The sequence below is a fragment of the Lacerta agilis genome, chromosome 8, assembly GCF_009819535.1.
Source record: "Lacerta agilis isolate rLacAgi1 chromosome 8, rLacAgi1.pri, whole genome shotgun sequence".
Lineage (NCBI taxonomy): Eukaryota > Metazoa > Chordata > Lepidosauria > Squamata > Lacertidae > Lacerta > Lacerta agilis.
The window spans coordinates 80,297,215-80,325,054 of NC_046319.1; the positions used below are offsets into that span (position 1 = coordinate 80,297,215).

General features: G+C 46.3%; 1 protein-coding gene across 2 annotated transcripts in view; it reads right to left on the reverse strand.

Moving 5' to 3' along the window:
• Nucleotides 1-10,931: 10,931 nt before the first annotated feature.
• The window catches only part of LOC117051851 (cytochrome P450 2G1-like), a 28,140-nt gene continuing 11,231 nt past the window's right edge, over nt 10,932-27,840 (reverse strand). Inside the window, exons 8-10 of one of the 2 annotated variants that reach the window (XM_033158547.1) lie at nt 19,032-19,173; nt 18,371-18,502; nt 10,932-10,994 (exon numbers count right to left, since the gene is read on the reverse strand). In XM_033158547.1, the coding sequence (XP_033014438.1) occupies nt 10,945-10,994; nt 18,371-18,502; nt 19,032-19,173 (324 nt within the window). In that variant the 3' untranslated portion in view covers nt 10,932-10,944. Of the gene's footprint in view, nt 10,995-18,182; nt 18,503-19,031; nt 19,174-27,840 lie in introns of those variants that run through there. The other variant, XM_033158545.1, reaches the window with a different exon arrangement.

Below are 27,840 nucleotides of genomic sequence, written 5' to 3' on the forward strand. Positions count from 1 at the left end.
GTTATCCCTCTATAAAAGTAATATTTCATTTCCTCAGGTCATGTGTCCCCTGTTAAACTGGCATTGTGGAGGAGGTTGTCCCATATAATGGACGGGGTGTGTGTGTTCTCCTTTATGGGGAAAAACAGGATTAAGCAAATAAGAGAGCCAGGGAAGTATAGCAGTTAAGAATGTTGGGCTAGGACCTGAGACCCAGGTTCAAATCCTCACTCAGCCAAGAAGCTCATTGCATGACCTTGGACCAGTTGTTCTCTCTCAGCCTTTCCTACCTTGCAGTGTTGTTACAAAGATGAAATGAAAAGCGTGTTTGCTGCCTTGGACATCTTGGTGGAAATGGAGGAGTATAAATGTAGTAAATAAAGAAAATAAATAAATAAATAAATATGGACTGTGTTACTGGAAAGGTGCCTTTTCCCAAGTCAAACCATTAGTCCATGTAGCTCAGTACTGCTTACACTGACTGGCAGCAGCTCTCCAGAGATTCAGGCAGGGGAAATTCCTAGCCGTACATGTAGATGCCAGGGAGGAAAACTCGGGTACAAGGTGTTCTAACCACCGAACTATGACCCTCTCCTTAAGACATAGATACATTGGAAGCCACATTATGCAAAATCAAATTCTTGGTCCATGTAGCTCAGTATTGCCCACACTGAATGGCAGTGGCTCTTTAGGAGTCTCTCCCAGCCCTACCTGGAGATGCCAAGGATTGAACCTGGGACCTTCTGCATCAAAGCAGATGCTCTGCCACAGAGCTATGACTCCGCCCACCTGCTTAATTTGCAGATTAAATAACTGCAATGTTGGGAATTAGGAAAAAAATGAAACACCCAGTTATTCCTAGCCTAGCTGCTGGTGAGGGGCACTCCAACCATCCTTAGAGCCATTTGCCCCTCTACCCACCTAACCCAATTCCCCCTTCCCTACCTGGCTGACTGGGGAGTGGGTTCCGCTCTGCCAAGGGGGGACATGACAGAGGTTGGCACCTCTTCCAACAGAGCCAGGCTTGCTCATCTCTTGTTTCCCCACCAGGCATTGGCCTGGGCTGGGAGGGATGAGATGGAGCTTTACTTCCCTCCTTCCCCTCCCTCTTTGATTCCAGGTTGTTGGGAGGGGGGTGTTTCTCCCAATGTATTGCCTTTTTGACCCTTCCCTGGCATTCTTGGAAAGATGCCTTTTTGCTCTGAGCAGGCTGGAAGGCAGATAAAGAGGGGGGATGGATGGAGAGGAGACTCACATAGGTCCTCAAGGCAATCTTCCCACCTACATGGCCCACCCCCAACCTAACCTATCACAAGCATCTTTTATTGTTGCAGAGAAACTACCTTCTCCATTCCCATGTTCCTTGACAAACAGGCACAACCCTAAGTCTTTGTCTCTTCAGAAGTTAGTCCTGTGGATGAGGACTGTAGACTATGGGTTGCAGCTCATACAAATCCTGGTCAGAGTAAACCCATTGAAGTTAATGGGCATGCTTAATTTAGGTCCATTAATTTCAGTGGGTCTGTTCTGACTGGAATTTGGTTGAATACAGCCCTAGGGCTGCTGCAATCCTAACCCTCCTTTCCTGGGAATAAACCCAGCTGAATGAAATGCGGTTTACTTCTGCACAGATGTGGTTAGAATCTCCCTATAAGTCTGGCTTCAGTCTAATATCACCTTGTTAAATATCCCGTTGATTGCATTCAGCAGGTTTTAGGCAATGTTAGTCTTACAGAGAGTGCAGCCATGTAGAATGATAGCCATGGTAACTAAGGCCCCTTAATAAGTTTACTCTCTGTAGGACTTAGCTAGATACATCTCAGTGGGACTTATGTATGGGATGGGGTTGCATTTCACTCTGTGTTGCACAGACATACAGGTAACTCAGCTTGACAACTGTCATTCAAAAGGGGCATCTGGGTATCCACAAGATTTTTTTCCCATTGTGTGTGGGGGGGAGGTTAATTTCTCACCACCACCCTTTTTTGAAAATAATCGTGCTTGCATATTTTGCATTTTACAAATGCTAAAAACATTTATTTTTTAAGATGGGGGGGAGATCTGGAAATTATGGTTCACGGGTGGGTAGGGGGTGCCCATGGCCAGATACCCCCCCCCCTACACACACACACACGACAAGCAGGACAGCAGCAAAAGAAGAAAATGGGCCCCTTTTGGGGTTTCTGTTTGCAAATTCGTGAACTGGAGACCTTCCTTTCTGCACCATTTATTCCAGTTCCATGCCTCATGTTTGTTTCACATTTGGAGGTGGCTCAGTAGCAACAGAATCCGAAGCATAACTGGGGGGGGGGGGTTGGGGGGGAGGAGAAGCAGGATTTTACTCATCGTTTTTGACGAATCAAGGCTGCAATTCTAACCCCACTTCCCCATTGGATACAATACAGCTTACTTCTGAGTAGACACTGTTCACATTGCACTACAGGGGGGAAATTGCTATCATGTAGGTTGAACGACACCCAATGTTTAAAAAAACAATACAAAAAGCCAAAGGGATCTGTTTACATTGATCTCTGCGATCATGACATCCTCCTGTTCCTGGTCCCATCCCATTTCTTTACACACGTACACATACACATCATGGACATTCCTGCAGCACTTCCCCGTGCTTGCTTCAACAGCGGAGCAAGCGGAGTTATTGTAAGCAGCTGCAAAAGGAGAAGCGGTGGTGGGCGGGGGGAGGGAGGAAGAGGAGGGTTCTTTTCCCAGTTTCTTGCCCCAGGAGCATGTGGTGTGTTAAATAGTGGGAAAGATGGATGAAGACACAGCTCTTAAAACAACCAGCTCTTTATTTCAGCTCCGAGTCCTGGACTGGGCAACAGCTTAGCCGACTGGCTTATATAGTACCTAGTAACTTGCAACAGTAACAAAATCCCTCTAGCTACCCAATCCGTGAATGGCACTCTTAATCCTTCATTTGCATGTTGTGGACCAGAGTGAGAACTGCAGCCACGGTGGCCAGAATGAGTACTGCAGTCAAACTTAATACCTATATACTCGAGTATAAGCAGAGTTATTTAGCACATTTTTTTGTGCTGAAAAACCTGCCCTCGGCTTATACTCGAGTGAGGAGGGCGGCGACGGGGGGAGGAGCAGCCCGTTTTGGCCGCTGCTTCTGCCACCATCGCCTGCCTCTTGCAAGGGCTGGGATCGGATCCGCGGTGGGGAGAAGCACAGCGCTGTGCCTCCAACCACGGCTGCGATCCCAGCTCTTCAGCTCGCAAGGGCCACCGCCTCGCAAGAGCAAGGATTGCAGCCGATCCCTGCCCTTGCGAGAAATATTCCGCACCGGGTACCACCTGAGCTTGCTACGCCTCTGCCAGCACATTAAAATCTTTGCCGCAAAATCAACTTTTAATTGAAGCAAATAATTAAAAATGCCCCATATTGTGTGGGGGGAGGAATTCCTTTACACAATTGTTTCATCTTATATGCACTTCCTTAACTTTGGACTTGAGAGATGGAGTGTAGTCAGACAGAAATCTATTGTCAGTAGATTAACTAATCTCACTCTAGTTCCTTTTGTGTGTGAATCACAGGAAGGGGAACAGCACCTAGAATGTGGCTGGTTTTGCCCCTGATACCGATGTGTTAGTTATGGATGTCTATAATGGAGAAGCCTACATACATAGAAGGTGGGGCCATAAGAGCAGCTCACTCTATGAATGATTCCTCTTCATGTATGGAGGCACCCGAGAAAGGGTTGTTCAGGCTTCTACCCTGGGACCTGTTTTCATTATAGGAAATTGGACCTTTCCATGTGGCAGAACCTGCACTTTGACTCTCCCTGCCTATTGACATCAGGCAGGCACCTTCACTGTACCCAGCTTAAAACATTTGGTTTATGCAAGCCTATCCAGACACTTGGTGTGCTATTTCCTTTTAGCTGCTGTTGATTTTAATAGTCTTCTGAATGTTTTTAAAAACCTACATGTCTTTATATCGATAATTCTAATGTTTCGTTTTGTATTTCTGTAAACTGCATAGAGGTTTTCTTGCAAACAAGTGGCATTTTATTTATTTTCTTAAATAAATAAAATGGTGTAATGCCCCAGAGTAAGCTAGGGACAAGAGTGGGCCGAACAATTAGTGGTGCCTTCTGTTCTTTGTGCATTATTTTATTCCATGGATGTTCTTTTTATGAAATTAACTACAGTGGTACCTCTGGTTACGTACTTAATTTGTTCCGGAGGTCCGTTCTTAACCTGAAACTGTTCTTAACCTGAAGCACCACTGAAGAAGACGTTTCTGGAGTAGGCTTTGAAATGGACATCTCCTTTATAAGGAGAGACCACTAAAAGAGTGTGTGTGTGTGTGTGTGTGTGTGTGTGTGTAATTTTGTGCTCTTTGAGTTTTTCTGCTATATTTTAGTTCTAGCTTTATCCTTGTACACCACCTAGAGACAATCGAAATTAAGTGATATCGTATTTTTCGCTCCATAAGACACACTTTTCCCCTCCTAAAAAGGAAAGGGAAAAGTCTGTGCGTCCTCTGGAGCGAAGGCACTGACTGCAGAGGGATCCCTCAAGCAGAGGGATGCCTTTGCCGCCAGAGCCATGGCTCCCAGGGGCCGCCACTGGCTGCAGAGCGGCAGGAGAGGGGCGAGCAGCCCGAAATCGGGCTTCTCCATCCACTGCCAGCTGCAGAGCGGTGGGGGAGGGGCGAGCAGCCCGAAATCGGGCTTCTCCCTCCGCCGCCGGGGCCCAAGCAAAGCGAGAGCCCGGCTCAGCACCAGAGTGTCTGTCGCTCTGCTTGCAAAAGTGACAGCCGGGCTTGTGCGCCTGCCTTGCCTGCCTGCCGTCGGCTCCTCCTTTAAATCAAGCAAAGCGCTTGCTTTAAAGGAGGAGCCCAAGGAAGGCAGGCACGGAAGGCAGTAGGGGCCCACGTAAGACAGCGGCAAGTTGGGGAAGGGGCATGCCCCTTCTTCCCCTCCCCTCCCCCCCACAAGCCTGCCTCGCTTGCTTTGCAGCGAGCTGGGAGGCTCCCAACTCGCTGTCAAACAAGAAAAGCAAGAGCCGCTTGGGCGCTGTGCTTCTATCCTTCCTTCCTTCCCCCCTCTCTCTTTCACCCCTTCCTTCCTTCCTTCCTTCCTTTCCTTCTCCCAGTCCCTCCGCTGCCACTGCCTCCTCCGCTCCCACTCCAGCACCCCCCTCCCAGCCTTATAGAGGAGGAAAACCAGGAAAATATTTTTCCCTTGTTTTCCTCCTCTAAAAATGAGGTGCACCCTATGGTCCGGTGCGCCCTATGGAGTGAAAAATATGGTATATTAATTGACAACATAAATAAATCAGTGAAGTCATTGCTCAATTGCAAACTGCAAGGAGCAGAGTCCTGCACTTGCAAGTGGGGCAAGTTTTGCCTGTTATGCTGATTGTCACCTGCAGAGGAGGAGGAACAAGCAGCCTGAAAGCAGCCCTTTTGGGCTGCTCCTTCCTCCTCCCCCTCCTCCTCCGCTGCCACCACCAGCCTCTGCCTCTGCATTTCCCACCCTCGGCTTATACTCGAGTCAATATGTTTCCCCGGTTTTCTGTAGTAGAATTAGGTGCCTCGGCTTATATTCTGGTCAGCTTATACTCCAGTATATACGGTACATAACATGGTTGAGCGTGGCTTTGCTAGGGAAAGGGGTGTTGGGAGAGCCCTTGATCTTGGCGTGGAATGGTAAATCCGCTGGAAGTGGGGAGGGGGCAAGGCGGCTTAGTTTGGAGATCACGATTTGCAGTGAGCCGAGCAAGGGGACAGGACAAGGCAGCCGCTTTGCCCTTTGACAAGCAGCCGGAGAGGGAGGGAGCCGGCAAGGGAAGCACTGCTCTTGCTCGCTCTCTGGAGCCAGCCAGCCAGCCAAGCCCAGCGCCGGGATGAGGGATGACCCTGGCGCTGCAGAGAGGAACAGGGTCCTAGGGCCTCCGGATGGGTGCCGGAGGCATGAAGGCACCAAACCCCCGCGCTGCCTCGCTTGCCTCCCCGCTCTCCCCTCCCCAGACTCTTCTCATGGCGCCCTCCACAGCTTGGTGCCCTGGTTCACCGCCCCACTATGCCAAAGGGTAAACAAGATATCAGATTTACTGCTTGCAGCACAATAAGAGAGAACCTGATGATGAAGATGTACAGGTGTTATATGACTCCTGTCAGACTGGCCAAGATATACAAATTAAAATGAAATTTGTGTTGGAGATGCAATAAGAAGGAACGATGTACCATGTATGGTGGGTATGTGGGGAAATAAAAAAAATCTGGAGAGACATACATGAGGAATTAAAAAAGATGCTTAAAACACCTTTTGAGAAAAAAACAGAATCGTTTCTATTAGGTATAGTTACACCGGACATCCCCTCCAAAAGAAAAAAGTGTTTTTATACGCTACAGCTGCTGCCAGAATACTAATAGCTAGAAACTGGAAGGGGGACATTGTTCCAACAACAGCGGAAAATTTATAGAACTGGCTAAAATGACAGCAGCTATTAGATTCCAATGAAATCAGAAATTGAGAAAAGAATGGGAATGCGTAGAAGAATATATGACAAAACATTGTTCCAAAATACAACTATTGATATGTATTGACTGAAGTTTGTAAAGTCAGGTAAAAAGTAAGAAAAGATGGCTTATGGGGAATAAGTAAATATTATGTATAACACAATTTAAAAGTAATGAAAAACAAAAGTCGTGCTAGGGTAGAGGGAAGTCACAATGGTAGCAACAAGGGAAATAAGTTCACAGATAGACATATATATATGGCATATAATTTGTAATGCACTGTGCAGAACATGAGAATGTGTAATTGAATGTAATTTTGCAGAAATAGGCTTCGGTTTTGCCACGGATCACTGTTGGGTGCACCCAGGGAGCTTCTAAGCTCTCGGGACAACAGCTGGGTTAAGAAAAGAGGCGACGGAAGGCTAAACGAGTCCCAAACAATGTCAGAAAGGCGATATTTGACTGAATAGTCTGTGGTGCCTGAAGGGCACTCTTGGTGTCCCTCGCCAAAAAGGCAGAGGAGAGGGGGAATCCAGGGCACTGAGACAAAAAGAAAATCTGTCTTACCCAGCAAGGAGCCTGTTCTCGACGTGATCACCACGGTAAAATTCCTTTATCAATATTTGGACTTAAAACCGGGGCGTAAAAGCTGAATTTAAGAAGGAAAAGAACTGATGAAGTCCCCCTCGGCAAAATTTGGAGAAAGGAGAGAGGGGGAGAAAGGGTGGAGGATGGAATAGCAGAGAAAGGGGGAGACCAGGAGACGTAAGGAAAAATAGTAAAGTGACGCTGTCAGTTGGAACGTGAAGTAACATATAAGGAAGTAAAGATTGGAGAGAGAGAGAGAGAAAGAGTCACCTATGTTGCAGTGTAAACAACAGGTAGACGCTTAGAATTGAGCCAGAAACCTGGAAGCCTGAAGAAACCTGCATAGAAGCTGCGATATTGGGATTGTAAAGATAGAGAAGGAGACAGAGGTGTTAGTATTTCACCCCCTCCCTTTGTGAGAATCGTATGACTTGTGGTCTGAGAGAAGGGGGGGAACTGAGTCTTTGATCTCCCTAATTAACTTCTCTGTACTATGCTATGACAGGCTTGTCTTGTCTTGTCTATCTCTACTGTAGATAACGTGTGTGGAAGGAACTTAGCCACACAGGCTGTATAATCTGTATACCATATTTTTTGCTCCATACGACACACTTTTTTCCTCCTAAAAAGTAAGGGGAAATACCTGTGCGTCTTATGGAGCGAATGGTGGTCGCTGGAGCTGAATTGCCCAGGGGCCAAAAGCAGATTGTGCTTTTTATTTTACAAAGAGAAAAGGGAGTGTTGAAAGGAAGCCGCTCAGCAGCTGATCAGCAAGAGATCGGGAGAGAGATAAGAGTTTCGGCTCCCTTTCAGCCCCGCCCTCCTTTGTTGAATGTGCTGCAGAGGGAGGTTGTTTGTTTCCCCAGTGACATGTGACTGGCTGATTAGATTATCTGTCTGGAAACTGTAGAAATGGCTCCCTTTCCTTAAGATTTTTCAGAAATGTGAGTTAAACCCCATAAAAATGGGGCTTTTCCTCTTTGCTTTTCCCCCTTTGCAAAAGGAGCTTTGCTTTTCCCCCTTTGCAAAAAAACTGCAAAACTTTTAGCTGATCCTAAAAAAAGCCAGGGCATTTCCCTTTGCAAAAAAGCTGCAAAACCTTTGTTGTTGTTGTTCAGTCATTCAGTCGTGTCCGACTCTTCGTGACCCCATGGACCAGAGCACGCCTATCTTTCACTGCCTCCCGCAGTTTGGCCAAACTCATGTTAGTAGCTTCGAGAACACTGTCCAACCATCTCATCCTCTGTCGTCCCCTTCTCCTTGTGCTCACCATCTTTCCCAACATCAGGAAAAGCAAAGCTCCTTTTGCAAAGGGGGAAAAGTCTTCTCTTCTCATGAGGTGGCCAAAGTACTGGAGCCTCAACTTCAGCATCTGTCCTTCTAGTGAGCACTCAGGGCTGATTTATTTGAGAATGGATAGGTTTGATCTTTTTGCAGTCCATGGGACTCTCAAGAGTCTCCTCCAGCACCATAATTCAAAAGCATCAATTCTTCGGCGATCAGCCTTCTTTATGGTCCAGCTCTCACTTCCGTACATCACTACTGGGAAAACCATAGCTTTAACTATACGGACCTTTGTCGGCAAGGTGATGTATTTGATTTTTAAGATGCTGTCTAGGTTTGTCATTGCTTTTCTCCCAAGAAGCAGGCGTCTTCTAATTTCGTGACTGCTGTCACCATCTGCAGTGATCATGGAACCCAAGAAAGTGAAATCTCTCACTGCCTCCATTTCTTCCCCTTCTATTTGCCAGGAGGTGATGGGACCAGTGGCCATGATTTTAGTTTTTTTGATGTTGAGCTTCAGACCATATTTTGCACTCTCCTCTTTCACCCTCATTAAAAGGTTCTTTAATTCCTCCTCACTTTCTGCCATCAAGGTAGTATCATCAGCATATCTGAGGTTGTTGACATTTTTTTCCGGCAATCTTAATTCCGGTTTGGGATTCATCCAGGCTGTATAATCTGTATACCGTATTTTTTGCTCCATACGACACACTTTTTTCCTCCTAAAAAAGTAAGGGGAAATACCTGTGCGTCTTATGGAGTGAATGGTGGTCCCTGGAGCTGAATTGCCCAGGGGCCAAAAGCAGATTGTGCCTTTTATTTTACAAAGAGAAAAGGGGGTGTTGAAAGGACCCCGCTCAGCAGCTGATCAGCTAGAGATCGGGAGAGAGATAAGAGTCCCGGCTCCCTTTCAGCCCCGCCCTCCTTTGTTGAATGTGCTTCAGAGGGAGGTTGTTTCCCCAGGACATGTGACTGGCTGATTAGATTATCTGTCTGGAAACTGTAGAAATGGCTCCCTTTCCTTAAGATTTTTCAGAAATGTGAGTTAAACCCCATAAAAATGGGGCTTTTCCTCTTTGCTTGTCCCTTTGCAAAAAAGCTGCAAAGCTTTTAGCTGATCCTCAAAAAAACAAACAAAAAACAAACAAACCCCAGGACTTTTAGAGGAGGAAAACCAGAAAAATATTTTTTTTCTTGTTTCCCCCTCTAAAAATGAGGTGCGCCCTATGGTCCAGTGCGTCCTATGGAGCGAAAAATATGGTATTTTGTAGCTTGTAGAAATAAAGAACTGTTTCAAGTTAATGTAGCCACAGCATTTATTAGACCTCTGGAGTTAATGCAGGTGCTCATTAGCGTCACCTAGTGGCGGCACTAAGATTAACAAGCAATTTTTCCAGGTTACAAGTGACACCGTGAGGCGGAAAAGTGTATTGCACTCCTGCTGGACAAGAATGCATTTCCACACGTAGCATAAACAGGAGCCCAACGCTACACTCTGCCTTTCTCTTCTGCAGAAAAAGTGATCCGAGCGATTGATGATGTGATCGGAAGTGACGGCGTGCTGGCAGTGGAGAAGCGGGCCCAAATGCCATACACGGATGCAGTGATCCACGAGATCCAGAGGTTTAGCGACGTCATCCCCACCAACCTGCCCCACGCCCTGACCCAGACGGTGCAGCTCCGGGGCTACACGCTGCCAAAGGTGAGCCATCATTCCAATGAGAAGCACCGGGGAAGGTGGCCAGTTGCCCTGCCTGGCTGCCATTGAAAGGAGAGTGGAGTTCCGAGGCTGGCAAGGAGCTCCTGGGGGGCAAATACTGCCCTTGGAGGGAGGGAGGCCTGGTCAATCAGGGGCAGGCAGGGGCGGAGCGGGGGGTGGTCTGCCCCGGTTACCACCCTAGGGGGTGACACTTGGGGTGACCCCTCGCTCTCTGGACCCCCCCTCGCTCTGCCCATCGCTAGCCAAGTGCTGAAAAAAAGCCCTTTAGAAAGGGCTTTTTTCAGCGCTCGGCTCGGCGGGGAGAGTGAGGGGCCGGCCAGCAAGGAGGGGTGACACACCTCCCTCTCTGGCCCACCCCTCGCTCTGCCCAGCGCCCACTTTTCTGGGAGGACTGCTGTTGCTTCTAGGTTAGGAAAACACAAACTGCTTTCAGTTCCACCTTTTAAAGCTTCCTACCTGGATACCTCATTAAAAAGCTTTGTTTTAAAGTGTGACTTCCCCCCTTATTTTCGGGGGTATTTTTGCAATATTGTAAACCGCCTAGAGATTTATTTCAAGTAAAAACTCACTTTAAAAAGCCGTGCAGCTCCCTCCCACCACCACCTCTCTTTCTTTTTACTCAGCAAAACTTGGAGTTCTCATTTTTCTTTCATTTTCTTTTTTGCAAAAGAATGTGTGGTGTCTGAAGACTGGAAGCACTTGTAAGAGGGTTGGGGGGCAGAGGCATAGGACGGGGGGGGGGCAGACATTCAGTGCCCGCCCACGAGTCCCAAACCTACCCCCAAGCTCTTGATGGGGGATGTGTTGTGACAAAAAAAAAAAATCCACACTGGGTACCACCTTGGCTTGCTACACCTCTGAACTCAGGCAGCAGGGACCATCTACCATGGAACCACACAAAGATTATAAGGCCGGGGAAGCTTTGAACTGCCTCGCAAATCCTTGATGACCTGGTTCTGCACTAAAGATGGTCTCTGGCCTCCTCAGCAGCCACAGCTCTTGTAGCTGGAGTCAGTCAGGGCCTTGCCCTCCCAAGCAAGGTGGGGAAAATCCTGCAAGGCAGCGAGCAAGTCTTCCAGGACTCACAGCCAAGGTATGTACTGTGTTATCTTCCATTCAGAGACAGAGAGAAGGTGTTTAGACTAAGCAGACGCATACATAACCCTGCATATCCCAGGTACTTCCTCCAATGTGTCTGTGTACTCACATATATCTTCTTTAAAGATTTTAAATTCTCCTCTTAAGACATTCTGCATTTCTCCCACAGTATAAAATATTGAGTGAACCACCTCACCTATTTGTTGCTTTCTTCTCCCAGTTAATACTCTCTTCTTTTTCTACCATGAGAAAAATCAAGAACAGAAGAAGCGCAAGCAGGGCAGACTCCTTTTATATTGAGATCTACACATAACACGCTTTAGTTGTAAGTCCATTCTGGGCTCTTGAGTGCAGGAACATGAACACAAAGAGGCAAACACCATGCAGGATACAACAGGTTTATTTTGGATCGCATATGCAAAGCAAAAGGCGCAGGGCAATAATCCGCCAGACTGCACACCTAGAAACTGGCGTGCACATTCTTTTATACATGACTATAGGAATTCGAAACTTAGCTCAGTGTTCACGTGTTTTCTGGGAATTCAACCTTCAAGCCTCCCAGAGCCCACCCTCCTGTCTGAGAATGTAAAGGAGGTTTCCTGGCAAGCCTCCTACAAGTTGGCAACACAAAAATCATCTTATGTGTGTCTGGCTTATGAGCACAAAGATCCACTATTGTTTGTTCAAGGTTCAATGCTCAAATCTATTTATTTGTACCTGTGCTTACTAATCAGTAAGATAGCAAGAAAGCATGACTTCGGTTAATTAGCAAGAAACTTATTGCATCAGGCAGAGAATACAAAAGCATAAAAGCAATATAGCAATAAAGCAATAATAGCAATGAGCCTACTAACATTATGAAAATACCCTAACAAACTTCAATGGAATATCTAGCTGGATACTTAAAATATGAAGCTTAATATATTGGGAAGTACACTCCAGAAAGAAACCTCTCCCCCTTTCTTGTCTTGCAGACTGGGTATTCAGGCTATTTTTGACTCATTTCTTTCTCCCTTCAGACAGCATGCATTCGCCTTATCTTCAACCTTGAGACACTTGGCAGATTGCACTGCGAGAGGCCTCTCTTCCTGCTTATGCCAGTTCAAAACTGGTTTTCTTCACAGAGGCTTGTAGGAGCAATAATACACAAATATATATGTGAATATAGGGATACACAGCTCTATAAACAGGCTAAAGAAGATCATTAAAAAAACATTTTACAACAGAGAATTGTCCCCCTTCATTGTCACAGTGATTTTCAAAGCAGTTTTGGCTAAACAAGGGGTCATGCAAGACAATAACAACACAACAAATATGGGTCCCATTAGTGTTCCAAACAAACCTTTGAACCAACCTGAGGCAGGGAGCCAACTCGTTAACCAATCCATATTCCACCCTTCCCAATTTTGTATTGGGACATGGGCTATTCCTTCCATCCAGGTTGCCAGATCACGTATGGCTTGACCATTATCTGATACATTGAAACATCACACTCCCTGTCAGGTTAAATGTGTAATCTAATCCAAATTTTAATTGTATTATAGCATTTCTGATTTCATCCAATTGTTGGGCTACCAGGCACAGAGAAGCAGCTGTTGCATTAGTGACCCATTCCACCACTGCTTGTAGGTGAAGAATTCGGTGATGTAGATTATATCTGCTCTCTAGCCCCGGTCATCAATTCATTCTGAACAAAGAGATGTAGCAAGGCACAATAAAAAATAGATTATGTCAAACCTCCTGTTGCGATGGTACCTATAATGCCTTGCATCTAGATCCTGGGATCCAAAACCACATCCCAGCCCCAAGGGGATGGACTAAAATGCTTGCACTTACGGGGGCCTGTAGCTTCTGCAATTCATACCAGAACTACACTTATTGGGTTTCTTACTCATTACCATCCGATCGCAGATACCCCAAAACCACACCCTTCACATTTGAATAGCTCCCAGGGTACGCAGGGAGAAATGAATACTTGTTGGAGCCATACTTCTGTCTTCTCGTGCAGGTGCTCCAGAAACACTGCCCATCCTTGGTGACTGTAGGGGTATCATAGACGTGGTATATTTCAAAAATGGTATCCATCTTCCGGACGAGGAGCCACGTTCTTAGGGCCCACTCCTGCCCTTCTGGGGCCTCACAGATTGACCACAATGGAAGGCTTGGGTATTGTGCTAAGGGGTATTGATAATGGTCACACCCCAATTCTCCTACCTGTTTGAGGTTAGCCAGAGCACCCCAAAATAAGGGTGGCCTCCCACACACCCAAAAGGTAAGGCTGACCATGTCAGATCACTATCTCCTCGAAATACAATATTCTTCCGCAATGATTATCCCATAGCTCCACCCCTTGATCTTACATGGTCTACTCTTTGGCCCAGAACAATAATTTTGTTCATTTTCCCAATCCATGCAAATATTCTAACCTTAGGATACACACATAAACAAATACACAATACCAAATAATTTAAGCCATTTCCAATTTATATTGATATTCAAGATAATATGTCTTACTTCAACTTGAATATCTTAGTTCAATCTCATGTGCAGTAGGGTTGATCTAACCCTTATATCCTGAATCAACCAGCCTCCTGCAACATTTATCATTTCAAGATGACCACCTAAAGATGCCAGTTTATTATCCAGAACTTTTAAATCCATAGCATTAATAACTCCAACTCCTGCACATCAGATTGATATATAAATACATAAGATTATATATTCTTATGCTGAACGGAATCAATCACCCCTCAGGGGACTGATTTCATTCCATAATACCATATTTTATAATACTTGATATTCACCTTCATTAGACAAATATCCATACACAGAAAGGTAACATTCTGTTGTTGTTGTTGTTGATGATGATGATGATGTTGTTGTTGTTGTCATCATCATCATTATTTTCCAGCCCAGTCTAGCATAAAACTCTACTGATGTCAAGGAACAGAAAGATACAATCTCTACCAGATTCTCCATCCCAATTATATTCATTCAATTGTCCTGCACTCTCCCCATCAGAACTTGAGAACCCCTGTTTTGAGACAGAACTTCCTATTCACATAGAGTCTGGGTTGTCGTGCTGTGGTCGTCAACAACTGGTTGGCAGGCCGCTCATAACATCATCGAAATGACTCCAGCCTCCACTGGTTCATGTTCCCCACTTTCTTAGGCTGATATGAAACAGAACACACACAAAAATATGTTATATCAAATTCAACAGCAATATCATAGATTAATTTTCTCTCCTTCATAGTTTGCTTGCATCCAAACAGTCTGTGTCAGCCATTGATCTCCAATACCTGGTTTTCTACTTACCATCTCAACAAGCCTGTCAGGACGGTTTGCACAAAGGAACAAAACCCTTTGTCCAATAATTAACTTACAGTCCGAGAACACCTCTGTCGCCTCCTGGATAACAGGTACACTCAGTTATTCAGAAATCAGCTGGATTATGCAGTAGTCAGATGGAAGCACAACCGCTGTACTGCTGTACTTGGAAATCAGCATCCATGGCTCCCAACACTTGAATCTTGCCCAGGCTGGATCTTGGTACAATCCGCCTGTATGTACAATGAGGGACTGCACCTCCCACACCCAGAGGCACTGCCACCCAGCCCTTCAGCAGGCAGCAGCCCCTCCCCCGGTGCAAGGGGGTCAGCTCCTGCACTGTTCAGTGTTGCCAGGAGTACCATATGGCTGAGCTTTCCATACCCTAAGGTTTCAGGTGCCTCCATCCCTGTCATACGTTACAAAGGTGTTTGACTTGCAACAGGTGACACTTATTGGCACCCTCCAAACTGAGGCAGAGGACTCACACAGTCTATCGGTCACACCTTTCCAGGTTCTGTTCCTGTGCGCAACCGCCCATGGGAATCTTAGATAGGGGCAAATGCTTGGGCTGCAAGCACAATTCACAATTGGTGGCACTGTTGGTAACTCCTTCCCCATATTCAGTGTCTGATCTCTGTTCCACAGCCTGTCTAATGCTGCTGCTGCTGCTAGTTTTGCACACGAAGGGAGCAATAAGCCCAATTTCTGCTGTACTCAATTGTTCATTCAATGATGTGGTGCTGGGAGACATTTGAACAACACACAACACTAAAACTTCTATACTTCCATTGCTTAACAAATGCCAATAAAAAAACAAACCATGGACTGTATTAACTTCAAAAACAGACAAACAAACACTATCCTAATTCTATTAATTAAAACTAAATTAATTTCTAAAACAAACAAGTAAACAAACATTCCACAAGAAGTATCTCAACTCTCAGGATAGCAGGATTGTCTTCCATGCAAATGCCTGGCCTGGGGCTACCTAAAACTCATTACCTCCCCATTGCCCCCTTTGCTAGGTCGAGCTGCATGAAATGCAAAAAGGGAAGAGAAAATTGTGGCTTCCCACTGCCTCTCTCTCTCTCACAAACCTGAAAAAATTAAAATAAAATCTGTGAAGCAGACATGCGAGCAGGTCAATTTGCTCATACAACTTATTAGATAAAGCCTGCCAGAAAACGCCCACCCTTGGAATTTGGGAGGATATAGATAACAAGCAAAAGAAACACACTGCTCTATTCATAAACTCTCCAAGGAAGGGGGGCAGATCTCCCCCCACCTAAGGTAAAGGTCTTTGAAAACACACACACACCAATAAAGTAAGGGGGGCTTATCTGGGAATGCAGCCAGAAATGAAATAATTTGGGAACACAGAGTTCCTTACACACACTAGGGCTGTCTTTTGCACACACACCCTTTCCAGAATAAAATGCAAACCTCAAACAGAGAGACAGAGAAAAAACTATAATCTTGCAAAGAGCAATAAGGAGACAATACAAAAAGGAGACAATACAAACCACATAGAAAGTGAGAAGGGTAGGGGCAGATGCACCTGCACCCCACTTACTCACACACACATTGAGAAGAAGGCAGCAGAGAGGTGCACTGTCTGCCATCAGTGGGAGAAAAACCCTCTGCCCCTCCCCAAGGATATAACACTTGAAAGAGAGCATAGAAACATTCCTCCTGATTCAGTTTTTCACTGGAACCCACACACATGCAACAGAAATTCACACATAAAAAATTCACTTTGCAAGACATACTGGATTAGCAGCCAAAAACAGCCTTTTGTGGCTGATTGTGGCAGACACAAACAAACATACACAAAGTCACACAGCACAGCCTCTCTTAAGACACAGACAGACACACACACACAAGAAGAAATTAACAATACTATAACATTGTTACAAATCATAAATTTTTACACAGCAACAAAATTCCAATTCCCCATCTCAGCTAGCGCAGGCTAGCTGCTTCCCCTTTTCCCATGACATGGGACACTCCCCACCTACTTTCTTCAGTTCCACGTCCTCTTTCTCTTTCTTCAGTTCCACGTCCTCTTTCTCTTTCTTCAGTTCCACGTCCTCTTTCTCTTTCTTCAGTTCCACTCTTTCTCTTTCTTCAATTCTACGTCCTCTTTCTCTTTCTTCAATTCCACATCCTCTTTCTCTTTCTTCAACTCCACGTCCACTTTCTCTTTCTTCAACTCCACATCCTCTTTCTCTTTCTTCAATTCCACAGGCGGCTTACACACACAACCTCCCAACCTATCCTGGTTCCCTCCTGGACGTCCACCTACTTCCACCCCTTTTTCCTTCCCCATGACTCTCCCAATTTATCCCGGTCCCCTTCTGGTCATCTAAGACATCCTGGTTCCCTTCTGGGTGTCCAAGATGCCCACCCTTTCCCCATGGGAGCAACGTTGGGTTGTCTCGTAGACTGATCAGGTCCACTTGTACGAGCTTACTAGCCCTCTCCCTGAAGACTGATCAGGTCTCCACCTGACCCCTCTACCCAGGGGGTTCCTTACTTACCCGTCCCATGGGTTGCCCTCCAGCCGGTTCCTTCTCCTGTTCCTCATGTCTGTTCCTTCATGGCACGGCAGTGGTCGCAGCGACAGCTTTCAGTTTCCCAGCCAAAAGTAGCTGGTGCAGACAGAAACTTCAAGTGTCCGGCGACCCCCAAGCCCGCACCAGGGAGGTCAGACCTGCCTTTGTGTAATTCCTAACACTCAAAGAGCCCACCCAGGGACGCCAGAAATGTAAGACCATTCTGGGCTCTTGAGTGCAGGAACATGAACACAAAGAGGCAAACACCATGCAGTAAACAACAGGTTTATTTTGGATTGCATATGCAAGGCAAAAGGTGCAGGGCAATAATTCGCCAGACTGTACACCTAGAAACTGGTGTGCACATTCATTTATACATGACTATAGGAATTCGAAACTTAGCTCAGTGTTCACGTGTTTTCTGGGAATTCAACCTTCAAGCCTCCCAGAGCCCACCCTCCTGTCTGAGAATGTAAAGGAGGTTTCCTGGCAAGACTCCTACAAGTTGGCAACACAAAAATCATCTTATGTGTGTCTGGCTTATGAGCACAAAGATCCACTATTGTTTGTTCAAGGTTCAATGCTCAAATCTATTTATTTGTACCTGTGCTAACTAATCAGTAAGATAGCAAGAAAGCATGACTTCGGTTAATTAGCAAGAAACTTATTGCATCAGGCAGAGAATACAAAAGCATAAAAGCAATATAGCAATAATAGCAATGAGCCTACTAACATTATGAAAATACCCTAACAAACCTCAATGGAATATCTAGCTGGATACTTAAAATATGAAGCTTAATATATTGGGAAGTACACTCCAGAAAGAAACCTCTCCCCCTTTCTTGTCTTGCAGACTGGGTATTCAGGCTATTTTTGACTCATTTCTTTCTCCCTTCAGACAGCATGCATTCGCCTTATCTTCAACCTTGAGACACTTGGCAGATTGCAACCTTGAGACACTTGGCAGAGAGGCCTCTCTTCCTGCTTATGCCAGTTCAAAACTGGTTTTCTTCACAGAGGCTTGTAGGAGCAATAATACACAAATATATATGTGAATATAGGGATACACAGCTTTATAAACAGGCTAAAGAAGATCATTAAAAAAACATTTCACAACAGAGAATTGTCCCCCTTCATTGTCACAGTGATTTTCAAAGCAGTTTTTCAGCCACGAACCTTCTTTGTGTTAATATTATCTCCCAATCAGAGAGAGAGATAGAAGAGGCACCTGCATCCCCCAAATATTTCAGCACTCATACAGCAGGGACCATTTACCGTGGAACCACACACAGATTATAAGGCCGGGGAAGCTTTGAACTGCCTCGCACATCCGCTGAAATGTCTATTTCCTCCCTCTCCTGGAGGGATTCTAGGTGGAAGTTTTGCAACACCACTGTGAAGAATAGGAAGAGCTCCATACGGGCCAAACCTTCGCCAAGGCAGACCCTTTTCCCTGGAGAAACAAAAAATAGTATTTTATTATGTATTTTGTGTTTTCATTTTGTATTTTTTATGTTGTGAACTGCCCTATGATCTTTGGATGGAGGGCAGTCTAAAAATTTAATAGTAATAATATTCAGGCCCGTGCAAAGGGTGGGAGGGGCAGCTGGGGACACTTGCCCTGGGCTTCCGAGTGATAAGCTGGCCAGGGGCCCCCGCCAGACTCACGCTGCCATGCCTGGAACACCCTGTTACTCCCAGCTGACCAAGGACTCCTGCCCCGGGCCACAGAGAAGCTCTGCATTGTGCCCCGGGCCACAGAGAAGCTCTGCACTGGCCTGATAATTTTAATAATAATAATTTTAAAACGTTATTCCTCCCAACCCAATGCTCAAACCAAGACTTATTTTCCTATTAATTAACCCGACATCCTTGCCCTTCTCCCTCTTTCTTTCCTCCTTCACATCCTTAATTCCTTCTAAGGTTTAACGGAGGCAGCCCTCCCATGTATTCCTCCCTACCATTAAGCTGATGTGCAATACCTGCTGAAAATGGGAGGGAGGCCTCATTCTTCTTGAAGGACCCTCTTTCATCCAGGAAGTGGTGAGGATTGAACTTCCTTGGTGTCTCAAAGTGCTGGGGGTCATGCAGGGAGGATGACAGGAATGGCACTACTGTGGTTCCCTGGAGAGGAAAGACAGAGACCCCAAAAGCAATGGTTGCTGATATATAAAATATATCAGAATTGGAGAGTTGTTGTTGTTCAGTCGTGTCCAACTCTTTGTGACCCCATGGACAAGAGCACGCCAGGCACGCCTATTTTTCACTGCCTACTTTGGAGAGTAGCCTCTACCAAAGGCAGCATGAACTTTGAAGGTTTTAAATGTTTTTAATGTTTTGTTGATAGTGCTACAAGAAATAAGACAGGAACAGAAGCCACTTTGCTTTGACTTTTGAGTTCAGGGTTTGGAGAGGGTTGGAGTGGGTTAAAAAATTGGACATTCTTATGGGTATTTTTCTCTTTTTTATGGTTTTGACAGATGGATATGGATATTGCAGTAATGGAAAATGTTAATAACTACTAGCCAAATTTTTGAGACCGGAGGGAAGGAAAGGGAAGGGGGGAAAGGAAAATGTAGTTATATAAAATTTGTTTGAATATTGAAAATTATAATAAAGGTCTTAGAAGAGTTCAGAGGTATTTAGAGGCCGAGGTTGAGTTAAAATTATAAGTAATTAAGTCGGATGAAAAAATATGTTTAAAAGTGATAAGAAGGAAAGTTATGTGTGTAAAGTAGAAGAGAGGATGAATTGGAAAACTGGGATTTAGGTTTGCTTTTGAATTCAACAGGGGAAGATCAGAGGAAGTCAATTGATGATGAAATTAAGAAAAGTAAGAATGTCTGGCCCAGGAAAAGGGCCAGGCCTAAGCAATGATTTTACAAGTTAATTGGTTAAATTTGAAAAGACATTGTAAGTGCTCCTGTGAGAGGGGGGCTTGGATATTTGCTTCCCTTGGTGGGAGAGGGGGGAGCATGAAAAAATTTAACCATGTAATGTTTTGTGCTTTAAATTATAAAAACCCTAAAAATATTTAATTTAAAAAATAATAATGTCCTCTTGAAAGCCACCCAGCCAGATGGGTGGGGTAGAAATAAGAAATTACTACTACTACTACTACTACTACTACTACTACTACTACTGAGGCACCAAGGTACCAGAGGGTAGGTAGAAAGAGCCACAGAACCCCATTTTAGATGCAGCTTCACTCTGATTCCATTTTAGAAGATGCAGTTTTGCTCACTCTAGCTAAAGCTTAACACTGCAGCTTTTTTAGACATATCAGCAGTTTCAGCAGTTCAGCAGTTCAGCAGAATGTCAGTAAACGGCCGACCACAGACTTCCTCTTTTCCACACTATGTCTGGTTTTCAGGGGAAGAGCTAACCACAACTCACCCCCATGACCGAGCCATTTCCTGTGAACATCAGCAGAAGCCAAAATAAGGTCCCAGGTGCAGTTGGGGGTCAACGGCTAGGCATTTAGGCACTGAAATAATAGCATATAGCACCTCCTGGCGGCTAAAGCAGCTTGAAACAGACAAAGGCAGCCGGACAAAGGAAATGTTCTGATTTGCTAACGCAGTATTATAATATTAGTTCTGATAGGCCAGGAGGAGGGATTTAGGAGGAGCTTTACTATGTCATAGAGAGTACTTAAGCTTGCCCCACAGGAGGTGGGGAGTGCATTTTTGCCTTTTGCTTACTGAATGCACCTTATTGCAATAAAGAAACTTTGCTTTTGGAAACTTTGCTGCCTGAATCTTTCTTCTGGTCTTATTGGGTCTAGGCATACAGGCGTAACATTTCTGGTGCCGTCAAGGACTCGGATCGGGCCTTAAGCCCTCGACCAGAGGCAGCCCCCTTGCCTCCAGGTAGGGCGGCAGGTGTTGGTCAACAGCCCTGTGACCTTGCGCGCACCACCTCAGTCTTAAGAGTTGGAAGGGATCAGAAGGCATCTTGACCCCCCTCCGCCCTGCAAGGAGTGGCAACGGACAAAGAACCGGGGAGACAGGGAAGACAGCCGGCTTTTGGTGAGTACTGACCCTCTATATTAATTAGAGGAAGGGGGACTTGATCTCTCCCCAGCGTATGGTATTAGCCAGCAGGTAAGGGGTCCTCTGGCGAACCCATATACGCAGAGGTAGGGCAGGTAGGGCAGGTAGGACAGGTAGGGCAGGTAGATACATAGATATGTGTAGGTAGGCAAGAAAGGACAAAAGGGGAAAAACTTTGGGAGGTATATGTGTGTGGTGTGTGAATAAGGTACTCCAGTGATTGTGTGTATGCATGAGAGGCCGGGGCATTAGTGCCACTAGCCAAGCGACGTGTGGTCCCGAGGTGCGGTTTCAGGTAGCGAGAGCTCACCTGGCCACTGACAGGACGTGGAGAAAGGTGTGTGATTGTACCCTGGTAGGAGCGGAGTACCTCAGCAGCTCAGGATGGGAGGAGGGTCCAGCAAAGGGACTCCCCTCCAGTGTTTTCTGGACCATTGGAAGGAAGCCACAGAGGGCGACGATTGGGGATTCCCGTTGAGGAAAGAACGCCTACGATCCCTGTGTGAAGTAGACTGGCCAACACAGGGTACAGGCTGGCCCTCCGAGGGAAGCTTTGATGAGAATCTCATTAATCCCTTATGGCGGACTATAATTGACAATCATCCAGACCAGATCCCATATATCTCAACGTGGAAGGATGCTGTAGATGATAACCCCCCGTGGTTGCAAAGATGCAGAAAAACGCCACCAAGGGCAAAGATCTGCAGTATACAGAAGTTAGCAAAACACCCGCCAGTACTGGACAGTCAAGAAGAGGAGCTTATGGTTCCGCGGCCACCCCCTTATGCGCCCCTAGTACAACAGCCTCAGAACGCAGACCCACCGGCTGGGGCAGAAGGGGGACAGGGGAATAGGGTGAAGGTCCCTAACACCCAAACCCTGGGAGAAATATACCCAGACCTCAGAGAATTAAGGGAAAGGATAAGCCGGTATAGGTCCTCCAATCCTAAGCATAAAAGTGCAGCGGCAGCCTACAGCAGGGCCCGTAATCAGGCACTGAAAGACTATGCAAAAAGGTGCAAGGAAGCACCACCAGAAGACCTAATTGCCCCCCTTCGGGTGGTATGGGACAATCCACCCCCACCTGATGCACCTTTAGTCGATGGTGGACCCCCACCTCGGACGTACACCATGCAGTATGTTCCCTTTACCACCACAGATTTGATGAATTGGAAGGTACACACACCACCCTTTAGTGAAAAACCTAAAGCTATGGTGGATTTAATGGCATCTATCTTCGCTGCCCACGAACCAACCTGGCCAGATTGCCAGCAGTTGCTGAATACCCTTTTTACCACAGAGGAAAGAAGGAGGATAGATCAACAAGCATTAGAACACTTGAAGGAACAGAGAGTGTTAGAAACAGATTGGCCCACTCGATATCCATCGTCTGATCCCAAATGGAACGCAAACAATGATGGAGACCGAAACGCCCTAAAAGCATATAGGGAAACTCTCCTACAAGGTATTCGAAGGGCAGCTAGGAAGCCAACAGACCTGTCCAAGGTCTCGGCTGTGACCCAGAAGGCAGATGAGAGCCCTGGAGATTTTCTGGAACGGTTAATGGAAGCCTATAGAATCTGGACTCCATTTGACCCCGACCTCCCCGAGTATGCGGCGATGGTCAATAGCTCATTTATCGCACAATCCACTAAAGATATAAGGACAAAGATACAAAAGCAGGATGGGTTTCAAGGAAAGTCCCGGAGTGAATTGATGGCAATTGCCCAGCGAGTGTATGACTATAGAGGGGAGGAGGAGAAGAAGGAAAAGAGGAAGTGGATGAAGGAGAAGGCGGCAGTTATGGCGGCAGCTTTGGCCCAAGGAGGACCGGCGACTCGGGAGGGCCAGAGGGGCCCAGAGGCCCGAGATAGAGGCCGGTGAAGAGGTCAGCCGCTTGGAAGAAAGCAGTAGAAGAGGCATTGAAGGAGTATGTAAGGATGAAAGGCCAAGCAACAAGCGTCCTAGGACTGGTGACCCGGGTGAGGCCAGAGGGGTCTGACCCGAGGAAGAGGCCGGTGAAAAGGTCAGTTGCTAGGAAGGAAGCAGTGTGTCATATGTAGAAAAGGGAGACACACTGGAAGTGAGAATGGCCCCAGAATAGAGGAGAAGGAAGAGGAAGAGGACAAAGAAGAAGAGGGCTTGGAGGAAGATACCCCAGAGGGACCAACCAGAGATATTTCGCTGGGAGCCCAGTATTCTGTTATAACCACGCCTGTACAATCCAAAAGCCTAGAATCAGTGAACATTGTGGAAGCCACAAGTGATTTGTTCAGGGAGGCATTTGGAATGTCAAATTGGAGGATGCCACCTCACCCAACAGTTCCTGTATATGCCCAAATACCCAGTGCCCTCACTGGAAAGAGACGTCCCCTCAAGGTACAGGCACAAATTATTTTGTCCCCAAAGGACCAGAAATGCAGCTATTTCCACGAGTGACCAGCATATTGTCACTAATGGCGCCTAGAGAATACTCTTAGGAACTTTTGGCAGCCCTGATCACAAAATCCCATCCATTTACTCTTGGGAAAAGTGACAGAATAAATACCTGAAACTCTCCAAGCTCCACCAGGGGTGTGGGCTGAAGATAATCCCCAGAGTTGGCCAAAAATATCCTGCATATAATTCTTAATGTAAGGTCCTAGGCAATGCCAGTCTCAGTAAAACACTACTCTCACTTTCCTGCCACGATGGGCGGCAGAAGGAGCCCAGAAACACTTGAACTGATTATTGAATCTTGGCTTACTCAAACCCCTTTGATTCTGGCCACAAGGATTTTAAAAAAAAATTTGGTAAAGATGGCCAAAACTTGGAAGAAAAGGAAAAGAAGTTACAGAAGAACTGTTATACTTGTTATGGGAGACAGGATACAAAGCCTCTCAGAGAAAGGCATAAATTGTATCTGAAGGAAATCAAGTATTTAGGCTTCAATATATCACACCACAGAGGAAAGAAGCCATATGTCTCATAAGAGAGCCCACCACTAGGAAGCAGTTGTGGGACTTCCTAGGGAAATGCAGGGTGGTGCTAAATACCTGGCTTCAGTGTTTTACCAGAATCCCTGAATGATAGTACAGGAGGAGTGAAGGAAGACCCCTTGTGTGGGGACCAGAACAACAAAAGGCCTCTGAGACTATTAAAAGATGCCTAATGGAGACCCCAGCTCCAGGATTGCCAAACCCAGAGAAGCCCTTCCAACTGTATGTGCATGAGCAGAATGGCGTGGCAGCTGGAGTTTTGACTCAAAAGCTAGGAAGCTGGAATCGGCCTGTAGCTTATCTTTCAAAGCAACTGGACCCAACGGCTAAAGGATGGCCACCCTGTTTGAGATCAGTGGCAGCCACTGCAGTCTTGGTGACAGAAGCAGATAAATTCACCTTTGGCCAAGAAATGTATGTAAATGTACCCCATGCTGTTCTCACCCTCATGGAGTACAAAGGGAGTTACTGGCTGACAAACCCCCGAATGGCCCAATACCAGGGCCTGCTGTGTGAAAACCCAAGAATGCACCTAAGAGTGGTGAATACCCTTAACCCCGCCACCCTGATGCCCCTACCAGACGACGAGGAAATAGAACACCATGATTGTCTCCAGGTGATGGACGAAGTCTACTCTAGCAGACCAGACTTGAAAGACGAACCCCTGAAAGATCCTGATGTTGTATATTACACAGATGGGAGTAGCTTTGTATCCAATGGCGTTAGGAGGGCTGGGTATGCTGTGGTGACCAACGATGAGATTGTAGAGGCAGAAGCTCTGCAACCGGGAACCTCTGCCCAGAAGGCCGAAATAATTGCACTCACTAGAGCCCTGCAATTGGCAGCTGGATGTAAGGCGAATATATATACAGATTCAAAGTATGCCTTCTTAACCCTGCATGCGCATGGAGCTCTATGGAAGGAAAGAGGTTTGATAGGAGCCCATGGAAAAGCCTTGAAGTATGGACAAGAAGTGGAAAGTCTATTAGAGGCGGTGTGGGCCCCTGAGAGGATTGCTGTAATGCACTGCAAAGGACATGGGCGAGGCAAGGATTTGGTCACCAAAGGCAACCATAAGGCAGACAAGGCTGCCCGAGAAGCAGCTATGCAATCACCACCTTCAACCGTGGCTGCACTCATCCCAGAAATATCCACTGAAGACTTGGAACCTCACTATTCTCCTGAAGAGCAAGAATGGGCACAACAGGAGGGAGCCCGACTGCAAGATGGATGGCTACTTCTCCCAGACAACCGAGTGTTCGTGCCCCAACACTTGGCCAGCAAAATTGTGAGAAACTATCATGAGTCCACACACTTGGGTGGCACTGCTGCTAGGGAACATCTCGGGAGAAAATTGTATGTGCCTAACCTCTCACAATTAACTGCTGCTATCTCCCAGAGGTGTATCCTTTGTGCCAAAAACAACCCCAAGCAAGGAATGCAACCCCCACCGGGTGTACAACATGTGGGATACAGCCCTATGGAGAATCTGATTGTGGATTTTACTGAGTTGCCACCTGCAAGGACTTGCAAATATCTGCTAGTGTTTGTTTGTACGCTGACCGGATGGGTAGAGGCGTTCCCAACACGGACTGAAAAAGCCAGGGAGGTAACTAAGAAACTTCTAACCGAACTAATACCCAGGTTCGGACTGCCCAGGAGTATAGGGAGTGATAATGGACCAGCCTTTATCGATCAGGTAGTGCAGGAAGTGTGCAAGACACTTCAGATAAAGAAGAGACTGCACTCTGCCTATAGGCCACAGAGTTCGGGAAAAAACTGAAAGGATGAACCGGACTTTGAAAATCCAATTGGCCAAATTAACCCAAGAGACCGGACTGAAGTGGACAGATGTCCTCCCTATAGCTCTGTTCCGAATTCGAAGCGCCCCCACCAAGAGACTTAAACTGTCACCATTCGAGCTCCTGTATGGGAGGCCACCTCCATTTGTTCGTGAAAAACCAGCTGGACTGGACAGGTGGAAGAGCATATCACCTTCCACAAACAAATAATCTCTCTATCTGTCTGTCTGTCTCTCTGTGTCTGTGTGTTGTCGTTCCCTCAGCAGGTGGGCCCTCGAGCAAACACCGTGCAGCTTTGCTGAGCCAGTCCATCAGTTCCAGCCTGGCTATAGCTTGTGGGTAAAGGAGTGGAAGCGCAACCTTCTTACACGGTCCATACACGGTTCTCCTATCCACCCCAACGGCGGTGAAAGGCGGAGGTGACCCCCTGGAGTCGACACCCTGCTGTGCCTAGCCAGGAGTAGGTACTCAACGCACGGTGCACCAGTCTCCCCTGCTGCGTCTGACCGGCAAGGACGCCCAGCGCACGGGAGACCGAATTGAAGTAGCCCCTGCTGTGACACACTGGACGCTGTCACTCGACGCACGGGCCACCGGAAACCTCCAGTTTATGCAACGGAGACCATCTCCAGCAGAACCACATCAGAAAAATTGGTCGGAAGGACATTGTTATTAGTGGTTTGTCGACCAGTTGTTAGACAGGGCATAACTCTATAGATTGGGAATGTTAGAGGTGTGAACAATGTTGGTCTAGGCTGTTGGGATTGGACGGGAAATTGGAAGGGAAAATCCTGTTGACCCCTTGAAATTGACTTTGTCAAAGTAACAATATCCCTTTCTATTCCCTTGCGTGTATATAGTTGGGAACCAGAGGGGGAGGGCCTAGTCTTTTATACCTATGGGTGTATTTTCACTGGAAAAGAGAATAGGGAGTCCATTCTACAGCCAAACAGTTCTTACTGTTAGAAAGTTATTCCTGACTATTTGCTACATTGCAACTGCTCTCAAGAAGTCAGAATAGGTAAAATATTCACTGATCCTATTCTTCTCACACTAATTTCATTAGTCCCTTCCAGTCCTCCAGTAAATGTCATCACCCTCCATAAGAAATATGGGCCATATTCAGCTGTAACAGTAAACCAGAATTTAGTCCTCGAGGAATGAACTTGGGGTGAGGCACTGGCTCTTATTCGACTTTCTCCAGTGTAGTCACAAGGAGACTTGAAGCTTTCACACCAGGGGACACGCCACCCAGAGTCACCAAAGGGGGGTGGGAAGTCCTTTTATGTACAGGAACCGCAGGCTTACCAAATATACCTGTGGTTGCCACGCAATTGCTTACAGTCCAAGGGACTGACTGGAGAAGGACACCATTACAACGTTCGCCTCATACATGGCAGCGGTTGTGAGTGGGGCTGAGGAGAAGGTGGCTGCAGGAGGAGAAGGGATGGTGGAAAGCGGCAGAGGTATCAACGAATATGATACGGATGTCTTTGAAGTGGAGAAGATCCTGGACATGAAAACCACAGATAGTAAAATACTATACAAAGTACGATGGAAAGGTTATTCACCAGATGATGATACATGGGAACCTGATGAACATTTTGAAGACCCTATAGAGGTGTTTGAACACTGGATGGATCAAGTTATAGAGGAAATCTCAGTAGGTCAATCTGAAGAGGAAGCAGAACAAGCTGCTCCTCTCGATTGAAAGGGGGGAAATGAGGCACCAAGGTACCAGAGGGTAGGTAGAAAGAGCCACAGAACCCCATTTTAGATGCAGCTTCACTCTGATTCCATTTTAGAAGATGCAGTTTTGCTCACTCTAGCTAAAGCTTAACACTGCAGCTTTTTTAGACATATCAGCAGTTTCAGCAGTTCAGCAGTTCAGCAGAATGTCAGTAAACGGCCGACCACAGACTTCCTCTTTTCCACACTATGTCTGGTTTTCAGGGG